Genomic DNA, 26,161 nt, shown 5'->3' with positions numbered 1-26,161 from the left:
TATGTGTACTACAGTAATCCCAAGCACTTGAATAGGCAAGTTATCATCGAAACATATACTATGGCCCGGATACTGTTGGATATTCTTCCAGACACCTGGCCTATTATCCAATCTCTGACTATAACTACCAGTCTTTCAATCAAAGATCAGTCGTTGAGAATACTTCGATTCATTCCTTCTCTAAATCCGGGTGTTTACTTACCCTTATCACTAGATAAACTGCGGCGTCTTCGCCGCAGTTTAATCATGCCGCTCGAACCACGATGAGGGAAAGTGGAGACATTCTTAAACCATAAGAAGTGAACATCAACTATGATCAGGGATCTCGCGCCGGGGTCAAAACGATATGTGCAGGGAAGCTGTTGTTCCGATTATCCGCCTTTGAGTTTTTGTACCCCTCTCTTTGATCTTGTTTCTTGTGTCTGATCATACCACTGGTGTATCGTAACCCAAAGGACAAAATCAAGACCCGTTACCTCTATCCACAATGACAGTGTCAGAGCCTACCGATGTACCACGTCAACACGTTCGCGTGGCCGTCATACAAGCTGAGCCAAAATGGCTCGATCTGCAAGGCTCCGTCGAAAAGACTTGCGCTCTAATTGCCGACGCAGCTAAAAATGGCGCTCAGTTACTCGCCTTTCCCGAGTGCTGGGTCACCGGATATCCTGCTTGGATTTGGTAAGTCAGAACCCTCCGAGTCCAGTTCTTGCTATATAGCAATTGTAACACCAGTTTGGTCACAGGACGCGACCATTGGACCCAGACCTGACTTGCCGGTACATCAAGAATTCTCTCCGCACTGATGGACCAGAGATGACCAAAATTCAACAATGTGCCGCGGATAACAACATTGTAGTTGTACTCGGGTTCTCGGAGAACTCACACAACAATTTGTATATCTCACAAGCAACTATCAACTCCAATGGTGAGATCCTAGCGCTTCGACGCAAGATCAAGGCTACTCACATGGAGAGAACCATTTTTGGTGATGCTTCTGGGGATGCCCTTACCAGTGTTGTTGATACTGGGATTGGCCGCGTAGGAGCGCTGTCTTGCTGGGAACATACTCAGCCTTTGCTGAAGTATTATATCTACAGTCATCGTGAGCAAATTCACGTTGCTGCGTGGCCGCCGCTATATCTTTATAAGGGTGAACAGGAGCTATGGTCTATGAGTAAACAAGGTACGCGATAAATTCACAATCATATATGTCACTGCCCTTCATAATTCCACTAACGCGACAATGCAGGTTGTAGGTCATTGTCTCAAGTATATGCCATTGAATCTCAGGCCTTTGTGCTCCATGCAACATCCGTCATGAGTGAACAGGGAATAAAATTGATGGGCACCGATGGCGGCGCTATCATGAATGCCCCTGGAGGTGGTAGCTCGGCTATCTTTGGTCCTGATGGACGGATCATAACAGAGGATCTTCCAGAAACCGAGGAGGGTATTCTGTACGCCACACTGGATATGGATGAGATTCTGAAGAGCAAAAGTTTCATTGACGTCTGTGGCCACTACAGCAGGCCTGACATGCTTTGGCTTGGTGTTGATAAGGAGGTTAAGAAGCATATTTCACACAAGGAATAGCGGATATAGAGTCTTTCAAGGCACCCTCCTCGCCTATTCATCAAAACGTATTCAAGATGAACATGTCAACCCAGTTATCTACAGTACTAGACGGGAACATATTTCTCCAGCCACTTCTTCATAACAACTGTTGCCGGGTATTCCTCGTCGCCAATTCTCAAGACCAACGCCACATGTCCTTCGAAGCCCTCTCCTTCAAAGACATGTAGATTAACCCTTGTACCCCTAGCTTTCAAGGCGGCAGAGAATTCTACCGCCTGTCGAATATCGCCCTTGCGCTGGACATGGAGAAGAAGAAACCCGCGAGCGTTGGGTCCCTCTACATTTAGCGTGGGAGACATTGCATCTAGCGTCTCTGGATCGCTTCCTAGTCCATGGAGCATATTCGTGACAATTGATCCTGTGTTGTCGGCAATAGAAGCAGCGGCATTGTAGTTTGAGCCGTCAAGCGCAATGACCCCTTGCAAATGACTTATATGGAACCCGGCCTTTTGCGCATAGCTTGGATCGGTACCGATGAGGCTGACAACATGAGCGCCGGAGCTATGGCCCATCAAGACCACGCTATTGGGATCAATATCAAGGGCCTGGGAGTTGCTCATTATATATGCCACCGCATCAGCGACCTCTTGAACCTGCTCCTTGACGGTGACACTTGGGATAAGTGCGTAGTCAATAGAGGCAAATGCGTATCCAAGATCGTTCAAGTATTTGACCTTCAGTGAACCAACAGAGTCGAGGTAAGTACCGATTGTCCAACTTCCACCATGGACAAAGACGACGACTGGCGCTTTGCGGGAATTAGATGTGGGTTCCCAAAAGCGTAGTCGTTGGGTTTCTTTCTGTCCAAACACAATGTCTCTCCCTCCTTGTGGAACATCGGCGTTCATTTCCGACATGAGCTCTTGGGCTCTTTCAGGACTTATGTCTTCATTTGTGTCTTTATAAATTGAAAGGCCCGTAATTTCTGTGCCCCGTGCGGCCACGGCGTCCAGGTTGAACTTCTTGGTTGAAGTATCTGAAGAGACAGCAGTGGAAGCCATTTTCGAAGTGCTGTTATGGAATGATAAGGAAAGAAGAAAATAATGCAATTTAGTTGTGATAGGTAAGAGCGAAGAATAAATAGGCAAATACTCTTAGTATATGTTATTGTTGCTGCCTGCGAGGTATGCGTAAGTGTCAGACGACCCTGGTGATAACGGCCGGAGATAAAGCCGGTGATAGCATGTTTCTCTTGCTCGTAGATAAGCTGGGCTTCTTTACTTCCTCCTCACATTTCACTACATCATATACGGTATTAGTGCTACGCTGGTCCACATGGATTATCGGCGGTTGCCGTTTTTGTGAGTTTGACCCGGTCAATCTGAACTATCAATGCGGAATGGTTCGTTGCGACGACATGAATGGCTTTCCAACATCGATCGCTTGGTGATTCTACACTGGCAACATTTTTCCATCTCCAACAGCCTCCAGCGTATCAATCTTGCATGACAGCGAGACAGAGAGTTTCGAAAACAATTGATACAAGACAGATTATACCAGGGACACTTCTGCAATTCTTTGAGGATTTTTGCAGTTTTATTAAATTATTCAATTATGGAATTGAATAATACTAAGAGAATACATCAATCTTCTGCATACCACTGTTCTTGCCGCCAAAATGTACTCAGTCCTTGACTATGAGGACTGTCATAGAAACTTGGAATATGAACCGGGCTACTCCACGGCAACTCCTCCTCGTCTACTTCCTCATCATAAACAGATGGGGATTCCAAAGTTCGTCCGGCCCAGTAGTCTTGCCATTCTGGGGATCGCCGTCGGCTGGGCACGTTACATTCTGAAGAGCCAAGGTTCATAGCCAGAAAGCTTTGTTTTGCCAGAGTGCCAGTACTCGGGAAATGCATGTCTACCGGTGGATATAATCTGGTATTGTCGCAGAATATCCACGCGCGTTGTCGAAAGATTCTGAGCTGATCATAGGAGAAACCTGCATAGTCTTGGTCTTGTAACCATTCAGTTTCATATGGGCCCCAAAAACGCAAGTCAGTAAATGGGTTTTCGTCGTCAGGTTTTCGGATAATTGCTGTCGGGGGCCGAATTTTTGGATGATCGAAAGTCAGATCCTCAGGATGATATTGAAAGAGGAAGTGCCCTTGGATATACCTATAGTGTGATCGATGACGATAGATGGAGAGTATCCTGCTCCGCATGTTCTGAGTACCTTGGGAACCCTAGCCCATGTGCGGCAACAAGTGGAACAAAAGGTCAAGTCCCTGACAACTTGTCCAAATGATCATGTAGTTGCAATTATGTGGCAGGCGCAGATCCTTGAAATATGAATGAGATTTCACATGTATATTGTCGGGATAAAGAAGGCTCCTCCTTCTTGGCTGTGTAGTCAGAAATGTAGGGTAGCCATAGGCTTGGCAACATGACAAGGAATACATTTGTATATTTCATGTAAAACTATATTTCTATTAAGTAAATACAATGTGGGCGAACTGTAGAACTGGCCTTTCTAAGACAGTTTATGAGTAATTAATTAAATTCCCATACACTTTGATAGTTACAGAAATAGTAGATTGCAGAATACAAGCCCAATGACAGAGATACAAGAGATGTCCAGAATATCTGTTATAGCTTATAGCTATTACGTGCCTCTAAATACTTGCTTCTTTATCTCCATCTTAACACGTAATGGCCAGCTTGCAGTTAGTACTAGGATATCACGGTCTGCTCCTTATCTAATGGCAAGAGAACCGCGCTCCTTGACCTGCACAAGACAGCGTCATAATATCAACAAAGGCAGGCTTCTTGTTTGAAGACCCCATTTTTCGGGTTGGTACATCCTCAACTGGGGCCTCCCCAACTTGATGGCACCACCCAAATACATCCTCAACCCTGCAATGCATAATGTCATCCAACGAGGTTGACAACTTGCGAGCATACCGTCCTTGGTTGGTGGTTGCATCCAGATATCGAACTGTCTCGCGAGAATCTTCCAAGGTGATAGATCGAATAGAAACAACCGAAGCTGCGGTACCGACGGCAACTACCTCAGAGAATTCTGGGAGCTCGGTATACTTGATCTAGAACATGTCAACCAAGATTCCATCTGGCATTTCAAGACCTATTTGGACTTGATAACTAACGACGGGATATGGAACTTACTGGTCTCTTTTCCACATTCCATCCATAATGCCTAGCAAGCTGAAGACAGCAGTCGCTTGTTGTACTGTCGATAATGCAGGGGCTACTGGGTGCCACCACTTTGACAGCCCCCTCATCAGATACCTTGATCCCCAGAAAGCCGCTAGTTGAAAATTCATCGATCTCGGTTCTGGTCTTGCTGTCAAGATGTAGAGTCATGCCAAATCCATCTGCCTTGGCCTGTTCACTCCACTTGATAACAGGCGCATAGTTACCGCCAACCTTGGCGTGTCCTAGGCCATGCGGTGCGGCTCGGTCGAAGCCTGTGAGAATTAAGGCATCCTGAGCTGAAAGTCCATGGTATGCTGGAACGGGCTTGACGTAGACGCAGAATTTATACTCTGAAGGAGGAACGAGCCCAATCATTTCTGATGATCCAAATGCAAATGGGCGGATGTATAGCATAGCTCGAGAGGTATGAGGTGGTACGTATGATGAGTTGCTTGTTACGGCTAGCTCAACAGAAGCTAGGAAAAGAGATTCGGGTATGTTAGGGATACTAATGGTTGAAGTTGAGTGACTCATTCTTTTGGCGTGTTTATCAGGCCTGAAAATGGACACCCTGCCCTTTGGAGTTCGAAAGGCTGCGATTGTTAACTCTCATCGGTGGCTGTGATCATGAATAAGGATTTACCTTTGAGACCCTCATAACACTGTTGTCCTAAGGGTCAACTGGGTCAATAATGTGCAGCTCAATCCTTACGAGGTGGGAGCATTGGTGCTTACCATATTGCAATCCAGGGGCTAATCCGTGAACTCGCAAGTAAGGATCATTGACAAACACGGGATCACTCCATCGGCCGGTAGACATATGGTAAGTTGATTCAACATGACCCAAGCCTAGATGGAAGGTCCGCATTAGTACATAACCTAAACACGAAAACATAGACAAGGTGCTCTAGCATACCTAGATTTGTAGCAATTGAAATCTGATCCCAATCTATTTTCTCCAGACGTTAACTTTATTCAGTCTTTATAATATATCTTTTAGCTATTAAAGACTGACCTATGGATGCTGTAGGGGGGAGTATTTTTACCATAATCGCTGGTTACTAAGTTGTAATTAATATTTTATAAGTAAAGCACAAAAATATCTTGCTTGGAAAAGGGTTGAAAAGCTGTACAGAGTACTGTTGATTACCTGAGATTTATACTATATATATCTATTATTGAAACACCGGTTGTTTAGAGTGGTAACACCTTTATAAGTGGTGAGGTGGCACCACTTGGAGTGTCACGATAAAGGACTGGCAGAGACCAACCTTGTAAGTATTAATCCCTCAACCTTTAGTAAGTATTATTTCTAAAATAGAAAATATTATATGTAGTAGTTAAGCTAAATTAATTACAGGCTTGTATAGAAAACACAGTACGGGTTCTTTTACAGACTTATGTAATTAATATTATTAGTTATACGTAAGTTGGATTTATGTGTGTGCTGGCGAGTTATCCTTCTTAGTGAAAAAAAAGTGATGCTCCTAACCGTAGTATAACAGAAATTCAACAGTAAAAAAAAGAACGTAAGTTGGATTTATAACATTTACAGATTTTGATTCACTTTGCTGTATTGGTCTTTCTGAAATAAATCTGATATCTTGTATTTTCGGCCCAGGTAAATGTATCTCAGATATGTCCCTCAGTCGCTCGCCTCTGCTCATCCAGCCGCTTCGATTCCGCCTGCTTCTCACTCGCTAGCTGCATCAAGTCAGGGTACCATCTCTTCCCAACCCTCGGGTAAGTCGTGAGGTGGTTAACAAAGATGTTGTCCCCAATGCAATTGTTGAAAAGCCCCGAGAAGAATGTCTCTGCCTCTGTAGTCGCAACCTGGTCAGGGACTAAGTCCTTGATGTGATGCGGGACGTCTACCAAGACATCATCAACCGTAAGACGAGGATTGACAAATTGGAAGAAGGGTAAAGAGATCCGAGGGCCCAGACTCTTGCCATCGCCATCTACAAAACCCTGTCGTTTCAGAATTACTCGATGAGTTGTAGCCACGCAGACTCCACCAGTGATTACTTCCAACAACCGACCAATGTTAACTACCAACGCTCCAGGCACGGGGGGTACCGGAACCCAGTGTCCTAACTTGTTTTGAACTTCCAGGCAATTGTGAGTTCCACCCTGAAGTAAATATGTCATGAAGGCGATGTCCTTATGAGGGCCAATACCATGACTCCCATCCTCAGCGGCAGGATTCATGGATGGTGGAAGATATCTTGTGGGTTTCAAGCGACTAAACAGAGGCTGTCCGAGAAGCTTAGTCAGTGTGTCAAGGGGCATTTCTAATGCTTCTGCTATCAGTCTGGCGAATTCAATAGAAAAGTCTTGAATTTGAGAATGATAAGATTCTAAAACATCGCGGAAGCCAGGTACTGAGACTTCGTCCGGCCACTAGTTGTGAAAAATGATTGGTATCGGCCTTACTTTAGGTTGAACAAGTGCCTTTACTTACCTGGCTCGGGCCCTGTAGATGAAGATAGACAGGCTCCTCTGGCCCCAGCTCGGGAAGATTAGGACCTAACTTAAGAACAACATCAGAACCCCGAAGTTAGTTCCAAAAGAGCATGAAGTGTACCAGAATGGACTCCAGGTAATCCGTTCCTGAGGCAGTACTCTCGCTGTTGATCCTGCTGTAGCCAAGAAAGCGTTTACTGTGTACATTTTCAATATCGAGCTTCTTTTCGGTCGGGAGGTCAAAGAACTGCGCAGATAGGCGTAAAGCATCCTGCTGCAGTTTGAGTGGTATCGGAGGATCTCTGACTTGAAAAAACCCAACTTTAACTAAAGCATCTCGGAGCTCCGCAAGAAATGCGGGTTTGGTGCTAGGAGATAGGGAAGATGGGTAGTCAAGGACAGGGATTGAAGTGAAATTGCTGGCCATAATGTATGTACCAAGATAAAGAATGAATTCAAGACACTATGCTCACGATCAAGTCGAATTAACAAGCGAGATATTGTAGGGAAGTATGCTATTAGACTTAAGTATAATTATTATTTACAGGTGGTACCACCTATGTAATAGTGATGCGATCTTCACCTATCTAATCCCGACAGGATCGATTCAAGTAACACTTGTGGTGGCACCACCTAATTCTATGTTACCACTACAGTAAATGCCTGAGGGGCAACGGCAAGTTCAGTCATCAGCTCTGCATTGTTCGACCGCAGCATCTTTGGTTATGGCATGATTCCAATAGTTATGGTACGATATATCGAGGCTGAAAAGTAAGATAGATAGAGAAGTCTGTCATACAGGTTGTGATAGGTTTGCAGCTTCTTTCCATTCAGTATATCTCCGAGGCCCGAGGATAGGGATCGTGATCGCCAAAACGGGGAACCGTGGAGGTGTCGTACAATGGTCATTGTTACTAAAAAGAAAAGAAACAGCTGTTGGAATTGTGTTGAGATGGACAGACCTGTAGTTCTTATTTTTACCAAATGGCCAGCTGCGGCAAGGTTCGGTGATGTTTTTGCTATTGTCTCGACTTGGTCCCAGAAGTCCATGATATGCAGGTAGGCCTTTCAGATTACGGGACTTTGCTACAAAGACAGGTTGACTTCTCTGCATCTTAATAATATTATGGTCTTTATTTCGCTATGAGTTTTTGTCATGGATCGTAGTATGAGTAAAATCCTTTTGACGTTTTCTCTGATCCATCTCCCTTGCCCCCGTATCTGACATCAACTGTGTGTAAGCTGCCGTGGGAAAGATCAAGTCGAGCACAGGCACCTGCAATATGATAGTCGAAACAGATCAACTCACATTGAGACCTTGCGTCGTTGACGCAAGCGCTGCCAACTTACTGTTAACGGTTTGGCTGATAGGTCCGGTGCTGGCGGCAAGGAAGGTGTTTAATACACTAACCTAGGGCGGCTCAGATGAACCCACCTTGGCAAATTCAGATCGATACTAATGATACAGATGTCAGAATTGACTCTGACGGTGAAATAATGGAATAACATGACATTATTCTTATTGTCTATAAGCGTGATGACGAGCAAGCCTAGGTAGAGCCTCACAGGAGCGTCAAACTGGACCACCGCAATGCGGTTGCAGATAGGGTGAAGATCTAAAAGCGTATCGGTGGAGATATAACCTTCTACCTGTCACAATCCAAGCGTTTCATAGCACTAGGGTAGAGTACTGTTGTTTTGGTGTAGTGTGGCGTCGCTGGAGGCCCGACGTCAAAGGTTGAGCGACCTCGAGATCTAGTTACTTTAGCATGCTAATAAATATCCTACCTATAGATAAGGGCTAAAGCATAACAGTCCCTCAAGCTTAAGAAAGACATAATAGGGAATTAATATCTAGGCTTGAGTTTTAAAATTGATATCTAGCTGTAAGTAATGAAAAATATATATTTAGTCAAAGAGTCTACAAGACTGATCTAAATACCTATGTAAAGAAATAAGCTAAAGTATATCTTAGTTACTTTTCTATAATTTCGGAATTGATATTATACTTACATAGTTATTATCAAATATTGAAAAGCAGTTGCCTTCAATATCAATTATGGAAACAATGAAATCTTCCCTATAGCTTTCCCAACCAAGCATCGGTCGATGGCAATGAGTATCAGCGCAATATCCTGCATTGTTACATCGAGCCACCAGAGAGGCAGGGTGTCTTGCACGGAGAAGAATAGTCGGGGGAGGAGGCTGTCGGTAACGAATTTCTGAGATGCGTTCTGGTTCCTGAGGCACTATCGGACTCTCGCTTTCGAAATCCGATAGACCTGTATATATGTGTCGGATAGGCCAAGGCGATGGTCGCCACGTTGCAATCATTCTTTGATTATGTATCATGCAAGGACCTACGCCATTGTGGCTATCTGCATTAGAGTCTGGCCGCTTCGAGACCTGTTCAATTCGTAGCTGATGGCTTGGAAATATCGTGTGGATCATTATGATTCCTTCCACGTTCAGCGGCGAAAATTGGTTTCTCGCAATGACAAGTGCAATCTCGAGTGATATCAGACCACCTAATGACCAACCACCCAGTAATATCTCCCCCCTGGGCTTCACAGCACGTATCAGGTCGAGGTACGCCTTGGCCATCTCTGGTATGCCTCCAGGCCAGGCCTTCGCTGAATCGCAACACCGGTTACGGATTCCATAGACGTTACGATCCAGAGGATCGAGGAGGAAATATTTGGATATATCTCCGTCGTCGCCGTGAATCAAGAATAGCGGCAGATTTGAAGAACGTATAGATGTCGCCTGGATGAGTACTAGGTCGGGAGATTTTTCCATTCTGTCGTTAAACTCTGAAGACAACTGGGGAGATCACTTTATAAATAAATAAATAAGCGTTCGAGTACGAATGTCGGAGAATAAATAAATGGAGAAAATGGAGATAGCTACTTTACTGTTGTTGTAATAAATGCCCAAGCGTAGACACTTTTGCTGGTTTGGTTGATGACATTGCTGAGTTAACAGCTGCTTACGTATTCTTAGCTAAATTTGAGCTAAGGATAAGTGGTACCACTCGCGAGAGTGCCATCAGTCAAAAAAGTGTTACCACCATGAAGACAAGTGTTCTGTAACCATATGGTAAAGATCGAAGAAGCATTTCCATGTTATTCCTTGACCCAATGTCACTAGTCTAATTATTGCAGAAGGATGAAGGTATGTTATTCAATGCAGCGGCAGTTCCATAGTTGAGTTGATAAGAATCCTCGACGTCGACATAAACGCAATAAATATGGGAATTTTACCTATAGTGCCAGCTTTTTCAAGTAGTCTGCATATTAAAATTCATGTCCTTTCGGATTTCGTGCACCTAAATAATTATAGTCTTGTGGGGGGATTACTATTACCTGCAGCCTTTATGTTCAAGATATATACATTAATTCAATAACTAAATGGACCTGAAGACACTACAAAGTGACTATACCTATTTATCCTGCTGCGAAAATAAATCTTGAAATAGAGACACATCGCGACCAAGAAGGTCTTCCGGACTCCCCTGTTCTACTAGCTGCCCCTGACTGAAAACAAGAATAATATCAAAATCGGCAATTTGTTGCAGTCTGTGGGCGATCGAGATTACTGTACGATCTTTAAAGTCCTCTCTTATGATTTTTGAGATAAGACGCTGGCTCTCCTCATCGGCACTGTTATCGTTAACTGTCAGAAAGTTGGTCTTTTGTACCAATATAGCTAACTACTTACCTGCTAGACACTTCGTCCAAGATGACAATTGGCGACTTCTTTTGTAGAACCCGGCTTAGGCAGAACAGCTGTAGTTGACCATGAGACAATAGCCCATCTTGCATTGTTGCATCAAGGCCTCCCTTGCTGCTGATGAGGTCCCATAGCTCAACACGGCGGAGATTGTCCTGGAGCTGCTTGTCCGTAAAACTGGACTGGGGGTCTAAATTCAGACGGACAGTACCGTTGAAAATGAGGGCATCTTGTGGAATGCAGATCAGTCTTTCTCTCAAAGTCTTAGCTGGCACATGGGACGTATTGAGTCCATCGATGAGAATAGAACCACTGTTGATTTTTATCATGCGCTGGAGGCAAAGGATGAGCGAGGTCTTTCCGCTGTAGAATGTTAATAACCCACAGACAACCACCTATTTGTTTGTATGTAAATACTCACCTCCCTGTCCGGCCACAGATGCCCACCTTTTGTCCAGGCTGTACTGTAAAGGTAACATTACGGAGTACTGGACTGACAGATGATCTATGTTCTTATTAGAATCAACAACTTTCTTTTCTAAGCGAAAGGCATGAATAATACTGACAAGTAAGATGCCGAAAGTTCTTTCAGTTCAATCAACCCTGCTTTCGGCCAGGAGTGAGGAGGAGAAGTAACCTGTCCGAGCACATCTTCCTGTGGCGTTTCTTTTTCGAATTGCTGCACGCGGTGAACTGCTCCAATAGATGCTTCCATCATCGTCCACCATGTGAGCAATGACTGAATGCTCTGGCTAAACGTAGTCAAGTTGACAAAAGCCAAGCCAATGTACCCAGCACCGGTTGAACCTCGTAGTTTGATAGTGACTCCCATCATAAGAATTGCCATTGCTCCGATGACAAGATTAAGCACCAGAGTAAGCCATCTCTGCGCGCAGTAGAGGAGGTAAAAGGGTCCCTGCGAGCAGTCGAGTCTCTCCGTGTTGATACTCTGGCACTGCTTGTGTGTACCAAATGCTCGGATTGTTGCCAATCCTGAAAGAGTCTCTGTGAAGTGGGAGTATAACGGTGATTTGGCCTCGAGATCCAGTAGTCGCAGCTGACGCGAGGTCTTCAGATATTGTCGCTGAATTATTGCCAAGATTGCGATAATAAAGGGGAAAGTAATTGCCATCCACTTAGTACCGATAGAGAGCATGACGAGTTGGACCAAGGCAGAGGTAAAGGCTTCATGCAGTTAGTATAGAGAAAATAAAACATGATTTGCAATCACAAACCGAACAAAGCTTGGACTCCTGTGAGCGGAATTTCAAGGTCCACCTTTTCCATATCTTGACTGAAGCTTGAATGAATAGTTAGTATTTCCAAAGACATTCAAAAGCTGGATCATGGGCATACTGGTTCGTGATTGTGCCTATATCGACGCTTTCAAAGTATGACATAGGTGCCCTATGTTTGTTAGTAAACACGACATATCCACGCCCTGTAATACTTGCCGTGCCACTGTTTTCAGGAGTATCTCGTGTAGGCCCTGCGCGGACCGCTGCACCATCAATACCATTACAAGCCTAATAGCGTTAGCCTCGCGTTTCCAAGTATTACCATATTTACAAACCAAGTGACGACAGTGTGGGTGACAAGGGCTAGAACTGCGCAAAGTATGTACACTCCAATGTATTTGGCCAGATCCCCGTATGGGTGCTTAGCATCATGCTGAGTCCACAGGTTCACCCAGATAGCTGCGTGTTATTTCACGTTAGACTAGTTGTTACCATGAGCAGAAAAGCAAATGGAGTTATCTTACTAGGGAAATTCTGCCAGAAGCTGTAGACTAGTGACAGGGAAAATGATAGGGCGAAGAAGCCCATGCCCGTTGACCTCAAATAGAATATCATCGAGGAGAATGTGGGAACTGATTCCTGAGCAAGTTCATGCTCCTGGGATGTTTCAGGGGATTGGTTGGACTCGTGATTTGCGTCTTCTTCCTGTTTCTTTGGTCCGTTCTGCTCTCTACTGTAAGTAGAAGCTTCAATTTCATCGTCTTGCATGTCTTTTTGCGTGTTTCTCAGTTGTGCTTCTCCTTCTTTGTTCAAATCCAGGGTATAATCCGCATATTTATTCGAGTTTCCTGTGCAATCATTGCTGGCATCAGACATATATTATACGAGCGGCAGATACGAATAACTTACCAGGCTTTCCAGTGGTACATATGACTGTTGTTCCGAGCTCGCGGAGCAGGCCACTGGAAGAGAATAGGTTACCTGAGACAGATTTCTCTGTCTTGGGGTCCAAGGCACTAAAGGTATCATCCAATAGAAGAAGTCTCCGGCGAGAATACAATGCTCTTGCTAGTGCCTAACAGATAGGAATGACCATGTGAGTTGCGAACATTGGACAAGACTGAACCCATCAAGACTTACCACTCGCTGCCTTTGTCCACCGCTGAGAGTCCCTCCCTCATAACCAACTTTTGTATGGTCACCAGCAGATAGCTGTGCGAGGTCCTCTGAAAGAGCACAAGCGTGTATGACCCGCTTGTACAGATCCTCGTCCCAATCCCTGCCATTCAACACACACTCTTTGACCGAGATATCGGGAAGCCATGGCGACTGCTGGCAGTATGCAATGCTTGTGGTGGAGATGTGAAATGTGTCGGCCTTGAGGGAGGCTTCGCCCAGGATGGCGTACAGGAGAGAGGACTTTCCACTGCCAACCGATCCAGATATCACACAAAATGAGCCTTGTTCAATACAAAGATTAATTTGAGACAGAACTGCTTTCTCTTGGCCCTTCCAACGCACACTCCCGTCCCTGATGACCAAGAGATAGTCAGAAGGTGCAATCTTTGGAGCAATTATCGAGATTTTTTCTGCTGAAATGGACGATGCTTCTGAGTCTTGTCCTTCCGCATCGGTAGGACCAGTGATATTCTCCGACACAAGATAGTTCTCGACCCTCGCAAAGCAGCTTATTCCTGAGAATATAGCTGGAACCGAGGTGAGGAAGATATAAACCGAGCTGGAGAGGATACTAAACAAGGACAAACTTGTGAAGGCACTCGACGAGGCCAGGCCAGGTTTTCCCTGTGCTCTTTGCATCAGAACGTAGATTGTGAATCCAAGAACAGGGCTGATGGTAGCTGTAGCTGTTGAGAAAACCTGGCAGCCGATGAATAGCAGCTTGGTGGCACGTGAAATATTGACCTCTTCAACACGCATGGCCTGGAGAATGGAAGTAAGCGCGTCTTCAAACCCCGACATCTTGACGCCTCTCATATTGCGCAACATATCTGTTGTTGATCCAATCCTGCGTTCAATGGCTCCAATCCATTCTTTCTGGTGAGGATCAATCTTCATACTAAGTAAAACTGTTCCCACAATAGCGACTAAGACGAGATTAGCAATCGCAATTCTTGTGTTGTTCTTTGAGGATTTTCTTACCTATGATAATTATCACAGGTGCCAAGGAACCCAGAGCAACCTCTCGCTGGAGCAAAAATATCGCTACACCAAACTCGGCGGGTGTTGCCCAGATCTCATGGACAAACTGCAGACCCTGTCCGATTCTTTCGACGTCTGTGCTCATCAGAGTGAGAGCAGCCGATTCCTTTGCTTCAACAAGATCCAGTGTCAAGGTTCTGTCATATATCAACGACACAAGACTAGCGCGAATCATGGTGATGAGTCGGTAGTTTTGATGTTGTGCCAATGCTGTAAATACCTTGTCTTGTTAGCTATTGGGAGCGAACCCAGTTTCAACGTATCTTGGGGTCTTTAAACACACCGCTCGGCCACCATAGACTACCAAGTAAGCACCGATCAATCCATAGCCCTCGGCATCGGAGACGGGAGTAGATGGCTCGCTAAACCATCGGATAGTGCGCTTCAGCAACAGTGGTTGGGATGTAACAAACAGAGCTGTGAACAAGCGACATAGGCCACCTCTGAGAAGGGTCATCGGATACGCTTGGAGAGATTGAAGCATCAGGGACTGGGGCTCTATAAGATTAAGTTAGAAAGCTGTGTTGTACATTCGTTTTGCCCCTAACTTACTGCTTTCCCATCGTTCATAAACCTTGGGCGCAGCATAGCTAGTCAGAACCTTGCTATCAACACGCGGAAGGTTTCCCATATGTAACACATGTTTGCGTCCCAGTATGAATAATGAATTGAGCCACCAGAAAACACTGCGATTCAATATACCCACAATCTCTTCCTTTGATCGACTCGCTTCTTTTTCATTAGCAACAGCAGTTTTTGTGAGTGATTCAAAAACCAAGAGTAATATGTTAATAGGCAAAGCAGCTGTGGTTAAGATAGAGATAGCGCGCGGTTGATCCATCAACCACATAGTCCGCACTCTGGTGACATCGCAAAGCAGGATTAGAAGGGTCAATATACCGAGGAGACTAGAGGGACGCCGCGACCGGCAATGCTCAAAATATGAGAGTACAGATCCCCCCATGCACCCAACAAAAGCCAGTGCCGCCGCTGGCACAGTTCCAGCAGTTGTGAAGGCGGCGATACTAGCCCACAGAATGAGCTGGGCCAGCTTAACAACTGCATAAAGAGTCCATAACGCCTATCACTTTAAGTTCACTATCCTTCCCAATGCAGAGCATATGGCATACCTCTTTGATTAGGCACAGCCTGTCCACGCGGATTATTTTGGGTCTGTTCAGTAAGAATTTCAGACGAACTAGCAGCATAAGCAGGAATAGTGACCATGGTAAAATGTCAAGAAAACATTCTTCAAAGAGCGCTGTAAAGTCAAATGCTCTAATGCTGGGATCAACACGGGGACCAATTGTATTGTCCATATTGGAGGCGTTAATAATTTGTTCTATTCAACTCAGGATCTAGCATTCTACTTCCCTCAGGATATTTTATTCACATCACACAAGACTGAGACTGGTGGCACCACCTACATACCCACGGACGTATAGTTTTCTGGAACGTTGTAACTAGAACTAGACCCATACAATACACAGGTGGCACCACTATTTTTCTTACGTACCATCAAGAGCCTTGAACTCTCACAAAAGGATATTTCTGGGGTACGACTTTCACCAACAGCTGCCAATCTTTTACTTCTTAACGGGCCAACCACCTTTAATCGAGCGCTACAAAGTGCCGGTTGGGAAATTGGACGGGCTAAAATCTATCCGATCGATTAATCTATTGGACAAACTCAAATGCACCCCCTCATAGTACTCGTTTAGCGTCGGCATGTTAGTTGTGCCGACTCTACCTTGCAAAGAGACGTGGCACGAGCGTAACTTTCATGGCCCCGATATCATCCACGCGGCCTAGTCATTCAATAGCTGCAGACAACCCCAACCCCACTACCCAAGTCAATTTCAATACCAATATGACAGAAACCACCATATTCTACAAGTCCCATAACCCTGGTGGTGAAAGCATACTCCTAATCCATGGCGGATTCTCCGACGGCAGCGAATGGGACGGTGTATGGCCCCTCCTCGCAGAGCACAATTACCATCTCCTCCTTCCTGATATGCCCTCTCACGGAAACTCAGTTGATATCCATCCATTCGAGATTGACGATACTGTCCGTCGATTAGCAGCGCTGATCAAGGCCGAAGCGCGAGGAGGTCTCGCTCATGTGGTTGGTATCAGCATTGGTGGCCACATTGCCGCAGCTTTGGCATCACAGCACCCATCTTGCGTCCTTTCCCTCATCGTATCAGGCTTCAACATATTTACGCCTAACCTATTCACGCCTGTTTTACCACTGTTTGTTTACGGAGTTCAGCGAGGTAGCGGGTTTGCGCGACAGCCATTCGCCGAATGGGACCGTTTTTGTCGGGGTCTCGGGTCTCTTGCCTTGACACAAGATGTATTTAATATCTTGATATCCTCGCGAGAGCTTCAAACGATTGAATGTCGTACGTTGGTGGTCGCTGCCACGCGGCCTGGAGTTTCGGCAGACAATATTGATCATTCTCGCCGGCTTTTCGAAACTGTAGTGGCAGGAAACGGGAGTCAAGTTGTCCAGCATCGGGGAATGCGGCACCCATGGAACGAGGAAGAGCCCAAGGTTTTCGCAGACATGGTGAAACGCTGGATTATAACCCAAGAGCTACCAGATGGGTTTGAGGTAATCCCTTGAATTATTCGAAAGAAGCGAGGCGTCTTTTATAGGTCTTCGTACAGGACATTAATGCATCTAGTCTTATTAGAAGTTCACTCCAGTAGCGTCTCTATCTAGTTCATCCAGTATATTATTAGCATAAAGGAGTATTACTCTCAAGAGCGTATCCCATTAGCGGTAACATATCCCTCTGCACCCCAAAATTCTCTTATATAGATAGATTAACTATCTTCCTATGCCCAAAGGCAGGAGAACCATAACCACTAAGATCGTCAGTAGCTACAACCCTAGAACTATGCATTCTTGAGGAAACACCTCACAGGGGAAAACCTCAAGGTATCCAGAACGCTGCTCTATAGACGGCAATTACCCCCTTCCACGGTCTCCAAGCAAGGGCCCAGCGGTTTATTTCTAGTAGTGTTTAGTAAGATATATCCTCGAGAGTCACTCGTGATCCGGGCATCAGCTGAGGCTTCAGAAAGAAAAAGGTTATCTGGGCAGTATGCGTACTGCAGAGGTGGTCATGCAGCGTTTGAGCTGCAAAAGAGGTAGCGATCTATTTAAGAACTGACTAATAGTAAGTAGGTACGAAGGAAAGATTTGTACAGGAGAGAATTATAATAATATTATAATAGTGAATTAATAATACAGTCTAGGGTAATTAAAGCGGTAATGGGGATCGAGCCCACGAGCTTCGGGAGAACCTCGGTTAGGTAGCGAGCCCCTATCGAGGGGGCTTACCTGTAAATTCTGCACGCTATAGGAAGAAGCGGTAAGCTTTAGTCGTACAACAATAGAGGGTCTACATTATCTGCATCAACGGATCTACCTAACTGAGCCATTAGACCTCTTACAAAAGCTCTTTAAATATAGTATTTATATTACTATATAAAGTAGTTAAATTTTTTTTAAAGTAAGGACTTTAAAATCTTATTTTATCCTAATAAGAAACTATATTTAGTATATAAAACTTATCTAACTAGCTTTACTATCCGCCTAACTTCAGCTGTAATTAATTCTGGCTCTGTGGCTTCAACGTGGTGACCACTTTTCTTCGCCTGGACGAACCGTGCACTATGCGAGAGCTGTAGGATTTCTCGCTGCAACTGCCTATCAACGCGGGCAAAGTGCTCTAAAAACGACTCTATCTCCTCCGCTCCCTGATGCATCACACCAGATGTCTTGAATAATCGTCGGAGATCTCGTGTTATGTCTCCTCGCATTACAGTAATGGGATTTGGGCTAAGTATGTGCTTTTGTAACTGTTCTCGATCCGCAAGGGCTCTCGCGCTGGATTCCATATTTTCCAACTCGGAGATGGCTGCCGATGGCTTGTCGCTTCTATTCGTCGTAGTGCCGGACTCGTACTTCAGAATTGCCTCCACCTCCGCCTCGCTATACTGGTGATCTTCGTAAAGCCCTGTTGACACAAGACTATTCAGACCACTCAAGCTAGTGCTGAGATGGCTTGAAACTATAAGCTCTTGGTGTGTCTTCTCCTGGTTGGATTCGACAAACAACATCCCCACAACGGATTGCTTGGGCCTAGGAAGACGAGCAAGAAATTCCCGAGTAATGATAGCACCATATGAGTGAGTAATAAAGATGAAAGGCGGCTCAACACCAACGGTTTCAAACAACCTTTCCAGTTCAAACGCCATACTGGATGCTGTGCGAGGAAACACCACAGCATGTCCGCTGCGGCCTAGCCCAGCCCGATCATAGCAGTAGACACGGAGCGTCGGGCATAAGAGACGTTGAACGACAGTCCACCAGCGGGTTGTTGCAGCGGCACCACACTCTATGATAGCAACGGGCTGTTTAGGGGTTGTTCTTGGTGGGCCACGGACGGAAAGGAAGAGTTGTTGTGGTTGAGCGGCGTCAATGTTGACAGAGACTAACTCCTCGCGAAAGTGGTCTAGTTCCCAGGGATTGTTCATTCTGAAAGCTGTTTGGGTAAAAAGATATGTAACCAGTGCTACCTGGCAGCGTATTCTATATATCTTCAAGCGACGGGAAATGTCCAAGAGCATATCAGATCTTCGTAGAACCACAAAGGTGGAACCACAAAGGTGGCACCACTTGGTGGTGATAGCTTGCCTCCGCCCACATTCCTTATTCAAAGACATACTTAACACCTATGCTCTGGCCGCATAGTCGTAAAGCAACTTCGCTGAAATGTCCCAGATAATCGACGCTCTTGTTATCGGCGGCGGCCCGGCAGGGCTGGGTGCTGCCCTTGGTCTCTGCCGCCAAAACCATAGCGTGGTTCTACTCGACAGTGTCTCATATCGCAACACTATTGATACAATACCCGACAACCGGATGCATATGGTGGCGACCTGGGACCATCGACGTCCAGACGAATTCCGTGTCGCTGCACGCAAGGAGTTGCAACGGTATGAACGATTCAAGTACAGGGAGGTCGAGGTTGTTTCTGTCCGACAAACCACAAGCACCCAAAGTGGAAAGCTCGAGGCTCTTTTTAACGCAAAGGCAGCTGATGGCACTGAATACGCCGCACGTAAGCTCATTCTGGCAACAGGCGTCAAAGACGTTTTTCCAAAGATTGAAGGATTTTCTGAATGTTGGGCTAAAGGAATGTATGTTTTATCTCCAAATTCCAACGAACTCTGTATAGCAAGAGAGACTAAATACAGAAGCTTCCATTGCCTATTTTGCCATGGATACGAGGATCGTAACTCCGAGTCCGTCGGAGTTCTAGCGGTTGGTGAATGTGCCGAAACATCGACTGTTGCACGTATGGCTCGCGCAGCCCATCAGTTCTCGCGATCTATCACCATATATACCAATGGCAACTCCGAACTAGGCGATCAGGTTTACCGACTTCTTGGCAAGGAAGGCTGGTGTTCCATAAACAACCTAGGAATCAAGAAGGTGTACATGCCACAAAAGACGCCTGCTTCGCCAATCACGGTGCAGGTCGAGTTATCTGATGGAACTACGAAAACAGAAGATTTTCTGGTCCATAAGCCGGCCACTGTGCAGGCTAGTGCATTATACACTCAGCTTGGACTGCAACTTACCGCTGAAGGAGATATCAAAGTCAAGGAACCCATGTTTGAAACTTCAAAGGCTGGTGTTTTTGCAGTTGGGGATTGCGCATCGCCGAATAAATTTGTTAGTTCTGCCAGTACATCGGGAGGATTTGCTGCGGCTGGGGCTGCTATGCAGTTGCAAGCTGGTTTCTAGATTAGGCATTCTTTTCAATTGGAGCATTTACAATAGCTTTATCCACGCTAAAAGATATTGGATTTGTGAGGCTACTCCTCTAGCTAAGAATACGGGTTTCAAGCCAACAAAAGGGTGTTACGTATGGCGGAAAAGTTACATCAGGTAAAAGCTTTATTAAACTAATTAGGCACTGCTGGCTGGTGACATTACTTATTCTATAGTGTTGAGGAATCGGGTCAGATTGAATTGTATGTGGCGGATACCCTAGATTACTGTAAGTAGCTAATAAGACTCTAATTATAAAGCCTATTACAGGGGATATACATAGAGAGGCTAGTTATTATTACAGGGGGCTGAATTACAGTATAGCTAGCTAACTTACTATAATACAGAGTTAGAAAATAGTATAGTAATAGTAATAGTAATAAAAAATTAATAGTACTATTAAGAAAAAAACATTTAGTTTTATTATATCATTATTATTATTAATTTACAAAAAAAAAAATAATTTTTTTTATTATTATATTATTTCGGTGGCACCACTACCTACATACATGGTGTTAGGGTAGCAGTGGTACGATGATACCACTGATTCGAAAGTGGGACATACTCTGCAGTGGTCAATATACTCTAACAAGGCGAGCATGATAGCAGGATACTTATTAGGGATGCTATTCTCTTTATATGGAATGAATCTGGAAAAATCGTAGCAGTAGCAATAGCAGAATAATTTTGTTTACTCTTCATTTGAATCGATAACTTTCTAGAAAATTTTCAATCAACAAACGGAGCGAAGATTGAGAGCATGGCTCTTTTAAACGGAAAATCAACTCTCCCTAACGGCCACAATTCCTCAATCGAGTCGCCCAACGGGTATACAGAACACGAGATGGTATTACTACTTCCCATAGATTGAAAAAAAAATGTACTAAAACCCCTAACTAGCCTATCCCATCAGACTGGCAACGCTATCTGATTGATATTGACCATGCTGCCGTTTCCCTATTTAAATCGCCTAGGCCAGATGACCCAGTGGCAACTGTAAAGTCTACTCATCGTTTCGTTCTTACGGAAGAAACGCTGCTGGTTTCTATCCCTTCTACGATCTATGCCGCATTCGCTATTGTCATGAGCGAGTACTCAAACTCGCAAGACGTTCTGTTTGGCGTTCGAGCAGAGAGTCGAGTCGTGCCGTTTCGAGTGCTTGTGGACAAGAATGACCAGATCAGCAGCTTTCTGGACCAGGTGGCGTCAAAGTGGAAAATGGCCCAGAACTTTCCACCTGACATGCCTGTTCCTGCTGTCCCCAACGTGCTGGCATTTGTCGACGACAAGATGTCGGCATCGGGAAACGGACTGGTATTGGAGGAAAACGAAGAGATCAGCATGGTGATATCTCTTGATTCGAAAGAAATCACCATTCAAGTACTCTTCAACCCTGCATGTGCTGACCTAGTCGCTGTGCAGAGATTCCTCAAACAGTTGGAAACAGTGTTTCACCAACTTTGCAAGCCATCAGCGGGACAATTGATCAAAGAGGTGAAAAGCATCACTGCAGATGATATCAGGGATATGACAACCTGGAATAGCGCTTCTATGACGCCTTACACTCCTGAGTGCATACATGACGTTGTCAAACAGCACGTGCTTGCCTCACCCAACTCATGTGCAGTTCACGGATGGGACGGAGACCTTTCCTACGTTCAACTCGACGAGGAATCATCTCGTTTGGCCAATTATCTCTATCGGAAGGGAGTGCGCCCCCATGACCTGGTTCCTTTGGCATTCTATAAGTCCATCTGGTTCACCATCTGCGCTCTCGCCCTATCGAAGCTAGGGGCGGCTATTGTACCTCTTGATCCGCAATGGCCGAAGGATCGTCAGATGTACATCATCAACGATATTGAAAGCAGTCGGATTATTACAAACATTCCAAACTCTGCGTCTGCCTATGCAGGTTTGGAGATCATTGATATCAGCCAGCTATCCCTAGCCAACGAACCCGCCACCGCCAGATACCCCGTCACTCCTGAGCACGCTATCTACGCATACTACACATCTGGCACCACCGGTCAGCCCAAGGGTTGCGTTATAGAGCATGGGGCATTTGTCTCCTCTTCGTCAAAGCGAATAAAGTTCATGGGCCGCAACAAAGACTCTCGCCTCTTGCAAGTGACAACATATACCTTTGATGTTGCCATGGATGATATTTTCTTCACGCTAATGGCCGGTGGTTGTCTCTGCGTTCCTACTAGGGAGGAGTGTCTCAATGACATCGTTGGGGCCGTTGAAAAGTACAACTGCAATACGCTTCACGTTGCGCCTAGCCTGGCACGGGATTTGCAGCCAAGCCAACTACCCTCGTTACGGACTTTGATCCTGGGTGGAGAGGCAATGAGTGCAAATATTCTCCGCACCTGGGCAGGGCGTGTTGGACTCTACAACTCGTATGGTCCTACAGAGTGTTGCATTGCGTGCTGCGTAAACCTCATTCAAAGCGCTGATGAAAACCCACGCAACATTGGCCGACCAATAGACTGTTCATATTGGCTGGTTCGACCTGGCGATATCGACACCCTGGCCGCTATTGGGACTGTCGGCGAGATCCTGATTCACGGGCCTAACCTCGGTCGGGGTTACCTCAACAAACCCGAGTTGACTGCCAAGGCCTTTCCTCAGAATATTAGCTGGGCTTCTGAGGTCGGTCTGCCTGCTGAAGCACGATTCTATCGTACGGGTGATCTTGCTCGGTTCAACGCTGATGGCTCTGTCTGTCTTTTGGGGCGAATCGATGACCAAGTCAAGATACACGGCCAGAGAATTGAGTTAGGCGAGATTGATTATCGGCTCAGTCAATGTCTTCCAGCTGGGATAGAAGCTATTTCTGGCGTGGTCAACTTCCGAGACCGCGAGGTTGCTACGTTGGTAGCATTTATACAGACCGTCAACTCTGACTCAAACTCTGCCAAGTCTTCTGGCTCCTTGGCGCTCGCTGATACCGATAATTGGAATCAGTTCCATAGGTTGAGATCTCATGTGATGGAGCAACTGTCACATAATCTGCCCTCTTACATGGTACCCTCAGTCTTTCTGCCTGTTCAGAACTTTCTCTATTTCAATCAAGGAAAGCTCAATCGACGAGGAATGTTTCAACAAGCTTCGCGATTCCGTCTTGATGATATACTCACCATAAATACCAGTGCAGGTCACAAGGCTGATGATACATCCTCATGGTCCGCTGAGGCTCTCGTTCTCCGCCAGCTTTGGGCAATTGCTCTCGGGCTTGAAGAGAAGAATATCCATCTCGACAGCAGATTTGCCGACTTGGGAGGAGATTCTCTTGCGGCCATCAGGTTAGGCATCTTGTGTCGCCCATATGATATCGAACTCTCTGTTGATGACATTCTTCAACAATCAACGATCCTTCTGCAGGCCGAGATGAGCGAGAAGAAGAAGAAGCAGAATATCGAAAAGCATGAAGTAGCCCAAGAAGCCATTCTTCCAGCAGGTCAACGCTTTGGCCTACTTGGCCAAGATGTTGATGTAGGTATGCTATGCGAGCAGACGAGTGCGCAGTGCCATATTGACAGTGGTGCTATCGACGACATCTACCCGGCCAGCCCATTGCAGGAGTCATTGATGGCACTTTCAATGGATGACAGTCCATATATCAGCCAGTTTGTCTTCCGCCTTCCGGATAACCTTGACATGTACAGGTTTCGTAAGGCATGGAAAAGCACCTTCAGTGATATTCCAATCCTTCGAACCAGGATCATCTACCTGCAAGACTTCGGTACGCTTCAGGTCGTGGTAGATGAGGACATCGAATGGACTGAGCACAAGAATATCACCCTGTCGCAGTTCTTGAAAGATGATCAAGAGAGACTTATGCAAGTTGGAGATCGCCTTGTTCGATTTACTATTGTACAGGAATCACCTGGGACCTCCTTCTTGGTCTGGACATGCCATCATGCTTGTCATGATGGGCGAACTGTCGATCAGACTTTAAGAGTTGTTGGGGCGAAATATCTGGATAGGCCAGTATCGTCTCCAGTTCCTTACCGTTACTATATCCAGTTCCAGCAAGACGTATATCGCAGGGACTGGCAAGAGTACTGGACGCGAAACTTGGCTGGTGCATCTGTATCGGCATTTCCAGCTCAAGATAAAGCTGTGCATCAACCTGTGACGGATGCCTCACATCAGTATTCTTTCTCGATGCCAAGGATCAGTACTGAAAGGTCCGATACGTCGGTGTTCTCTCCTTCTTCCATTCTGAGAGCAGCATGGGCTTTGATAGTGTCTCGATATGAAGAATCAGAGGATGTCACTTTCGGCACCATCGTGGGAGCAAATGCTTCTACCATAGCTGATGCAGACGCCATTGTTGGCCCTACTAACAATACCATTCCTGTTAGGGTTTTGGCATCAGAAGGCTGGACTGTGGAAGCTTTTGTGTCTCATGTCAAGCAACAATTCGAATACTCTCCATTCCAACACGTTGGGCTTGCAAACCTCAAAGATCTATCTCCAGAAATGCAAGACATAGTCAACATTCGCAATATTTTTGTTGTGCAAAGTCATTTCGTCGGACAAACCGGAAGTGAGATGAATCTCGAGAGGGTTGCTGTCTCGGCACATGAGGGCTTCAAATACCCTCTTGTTGTGGAATGTTTCCAGGAGAACGCCAGCCAAGTATTGGTCAACTTTATCTACGACTCGCATATCCTGGATCAGAGTCAGATTTCTCGATTGGCCTTGCAGCTTGAGAATACCATTAATCTCCTGGTTCATAATCCTCACAAGACTCTCAACCAAATCGAAATTCTAAGCCCTTCTGATGTCGCTCAGATCCTAGAATGGCAGGCGGACATGCCGTCGCCCAGCTCGCTCTGCCTCCATCAGCAATTCTTCACCCAGGTCAAGAGGAGCCCAGACGCAATCGCGCTCTGCACCTGGGAGGGTCAATTTACTTACCTCGAGGTCCAGAACCTGGTTGAAAGCATGGCGATCTACCTTCAAGATGCTGGAGTAAGACGTGGAGACCGCATATTGTGCCAAATCGAAAAGTCGGCCTGTGCAGTCATCTCATTTCTGGCTATACTCAAGCTTGGAGGAACCTGTGTGCTTCTGGGAACGACCTGGCCTCGGATAAGATCAGAGGTCATTGCAGAAGACACCAAAGCCCAATATTTGCTGGTTTCACCAACACTGTCTAACGCCTTGATCAGTCTAGTACCTAATATTCTCGAGGTTAGCACATCATTCATCCAGAGGCTTCCGAGACCTACACAATATGTCGACAGTGTTTATCAACCCTCGGACCTCGCCTTCATTCTCTTTACGAGCGGAAGTACGGGGACACCCAAAGGTGTTCAGCTAGCCCACTCTGGATTGGTGACCAACTTCGCCTCAATGGCCCAGCATATGCAGTATACGTCAGAAACTAGACTGTTCCAGTTTTCCGACTTCACATTTGACTTATCCATATATGACATCTTTGGAATGCTCATGGTTGGGGGATGTATCTGTATGCCATCCGAGCAGGAGAGACATGAAGACTTGATGGGGTCTATGAATAGGATGAAGGTCAACACGGTCACTGCGACGCCATCTATAGCCAAGATGATCAAGCCCTCTAGTGTCCCTACCTTGCGATGTATAAAATTAGGAGGGGAGGCTTTGGACTCGACTACCCTTGCTACACTTGCTGGAAGCCTTGATACCGAGAACGGCTATGGTGTCACGGAATGCAGCGTTTGGTCGACTTGCACTGACCGCCTATCTCCAGACGCTGACCCAAGGAATGTTGGACGTGGCATCAACTGCTATACCTGGATAGTGGACGCCAAGAACCCCAACCGCCTCAGACCTATTGGCGCGGTTGGAGAGCTGATTT

General features: G+C 45.7%; 11 protein-coding genes across 11 annotated transcripts; 4 read left to right on the top strand and 7 right to left on the bottom strand.

Moving 5' to 3' along the window:
* Window positions 1–487: 487 nt before the first annotated feature.
* On the top strand, window positions 488–1,596 carry FGSG_00051 (uncharacterized protein; the record flags this gene model as incomplete). The annotated part of the gene is made up of 3 exons (XM_011317339.1): window positions 488–681; window positions 747–1,186; window positions 1,253–1,596. The coding sequence occupies 3 exons, from the start codon at window positions 488–490 to the stop codon at window positions 1,594–1,596; spliced, it is 978 nt and encodes a 325-aa protein (XP_011315641.1).
* Window positions 1,597–1,682: 86 nt separating this feature from the next.
* On the bottom strand, window positions 1,683–2,639 carry FGSG_00050 (uncharacterized protein; the record flags this gene model as incomplete). The annotated part of the gene is made up of 1 exon (XM_011317338.1): window positions 1,683–2,639. The coding sequence occupies one exon, from the start codon at window positions 2,637–2,639 to the stop codon at window positions 1,683–1,685; it is 957 nt and encodes a 318-aa protein (XP_011315640.1).
* A 582-nt stretch (window positions 2,640–3,221) lies between these two features.
* FGSG_11661 (uncharacterized protein) lies at window positions 3,222–3,806 on the bottom strand (the record flags this gene model as incomplete). The annotated part of the gene is made up of 1 exon (XM_011317337.1): window positions 3,222–3,806. One exon carries the CDS (start codon window positions 3,804–3,806, stop codon window positions 3,222–3,224), a length of 585 nt encoding a protein of 194 aa, XP_011315639.1.
* A 534-nt stretch (window positions 3,807–4,340) lies between these two features.
* FGSG_00049 (uncharacterized protein) lies at window positions 4,341–5,846 on the bottom strand (the record flags this gene model as incomplete). The annotated part of the gene is made up of 5 exons (XM_011317336.1): window positions 4,341–4,685; window positions 4,768–5,390; window positions 5,533–5,646; window positions 5,714–5,746; window positions 5,813–5,846. 5 exons carry the CDS (start codon window positions 5,844–5,846, stop codon window positions 4,341–4,343), a joined length of 1,149 nt encoding a protein of 382 aa, XP_011315638.1.
* A 583-nt stretch (window positions 5,847–6,429) lies between these two features.
* Window positions 6,430–7,690, bottom strand: FGSG_00048 (uncharacterized protein; the record flags this gene model as incomplete). The annotated part of the gene is made up of 3 exons (XM_011317335.1): window positions 6,430–7,200; window positions 7,262–7,330; window positions 7,385–7,690. The coding sequence occupies 3 exons, from the start codon at window positions 7,688–7,690 to the stop codon at window positions 6,430–6,432; spliced, it is 1,146 nt and encodes a 381-aa protein (XP_011315637.1).
* A 714-nt stretch (window positions 7,691–8,404) lies between these two features.
* Window positions 8,405–10,238, bottom strand: FGSG_00047 (uncharacterized protein; the record flags this gene model as incomplete). Its single annotated transcript, XM_011317334.1, has 5 exons — window positions 10,174–10,238; window positions 9,277–10,098; window positions 8,699–8,913; window positions 8,573–8,642; window positions 8,405–8,539 (listed from the first exon to the last, which is right to left on the bottom strand). The coding sequence occupies exons 2-5, from the start codon at window positions 10,060–10,062 to the stop codon at window positions 8,405–8,407; spliced, it is 1,206 nt and encodes a 401-aa protein (XP_011315636.1). The 5' UTR covers window positions 10,063–10,098; window positions 10,174–10,238.
* Window positions 10,239–10,705: 467 nt separating this feature from the next.
* On the bottom strand, window positions 10,706–15,772 carry FGSG_00046 (uncharacterized protein; the record flags this gene model as incomplete). The annotated part of the gene is made up of 14 exons (XM_011317333.1): window positions 10,706–10,925; window positions 10,984–11,358; window positions 11,417–11,500; window positions 11,562–12,180; window positions 12,231–12,295; window positions 12,352–12,521; window positions 12,556–12,692; window positions 12,758–13,081; window positions 13,143–13,308; window positions 13,374–14,338; window positions 14,394–14,673; window positions 14,737–14,951; window positions 15,006–15,534; window positions 15,584–15,772. The coding sequence occupies 14 exons, from the start codon at window positions 15,770–15,772 to the stop codon at window positions 10,706–10,708; spliced, it is 4,338 nt and encodes a 1,445-aa protein (XP_011315635.1).
* Window positions 15,773–16,236: 464 nt separating this feature from the next.
* FGSG_00045 (uncharacterized protein) lies at window positions 16,237–17,085 on the top strand (the record flags this gene model as incomplete). The annotated part of the gene is made up of 1 exon (XM_011317332.1): window positions 16,237–17,085. One exon carries the CDS (start codon window positions 16,237–16,239, stop codon window positions 17,083–17,085), a length of 849 nt encoding a protein of 282 aa, XP_011315634.1.
* Window positions 17,086–18,038: 953 nt separating this feature from the next.
* On the bottom strand, window positions 18,039–19,007 carry FGSG_00044 (uncharacterized protein; the record flags this gene model as incomplete). Its single annotated transcript, XM_011317331.1, has 1 exon — window positions 18,039–19,007. One exon carries the CDS (start codon window positions 19,005–19,007, stop codon window positions 18,039–18,041), a length of 969 nt encoding a protein of 322 aa, XP_011315633.1.
* A 238-nt stretch (window positions 19,008–19,245) lies between these two features.
* FGSG_00043 (uncharacterized protein) lies at window positions 19,246–20,280 on the top strand (the record flags this gene model as incomplete). Its single annotated transcript, XM_011317330.1, has 1 exon — window positions 19,246–20,280. The coding sequence occupies one exon, from the start codon at window positions 19,246–19,248 to the stop codon at window positions 20,278–20,280; it is 1,035 nt and encodes a 344-aa protein (XP_011315632.1).
* A 1,110-nt stretch (window positions 20,281–21,390) lies between these two features.
* On the top strand, window positions 21,391–24,245 carry FGSG_11660 (uncharacterized protein; the record flags this gene model as incomplete). The annotated part of the gene is made up of 2 exons (XM_011317329.1): window positions 21,391–24,055; window positions 24,193–24,245. 2 exons carry the CDS (start codon window positions 21,391–21,393, stop codon window positions 24,243–24,245), a joined length of 2,718 nt encoding a protein of 905 aa, XP_011315631.1.
* Between the last annotated feature and the right edge of the window lie 1,916 nt (window positions 24,246–26,161).

This window comes from Fusarium graminearum, chromosome 1 (genome assembly GCF_000240135.3).
Source record: "Fusarium graminearum PH-1 chromosome 1, whole genome shotgun sequence".
Classification (NCBI taxonomy): domain Eukaryota; kingdom Fungi; phylum Ascomycota; class Sordariomycetes; order Hypocreales; family Nectriaceae; genus Fusarium; species Fusarium graminearum.
Note: the sequence above shows the minus strand (reverse complement) of the source record. Positions and strands in the feature narration are given on the sequence as shown.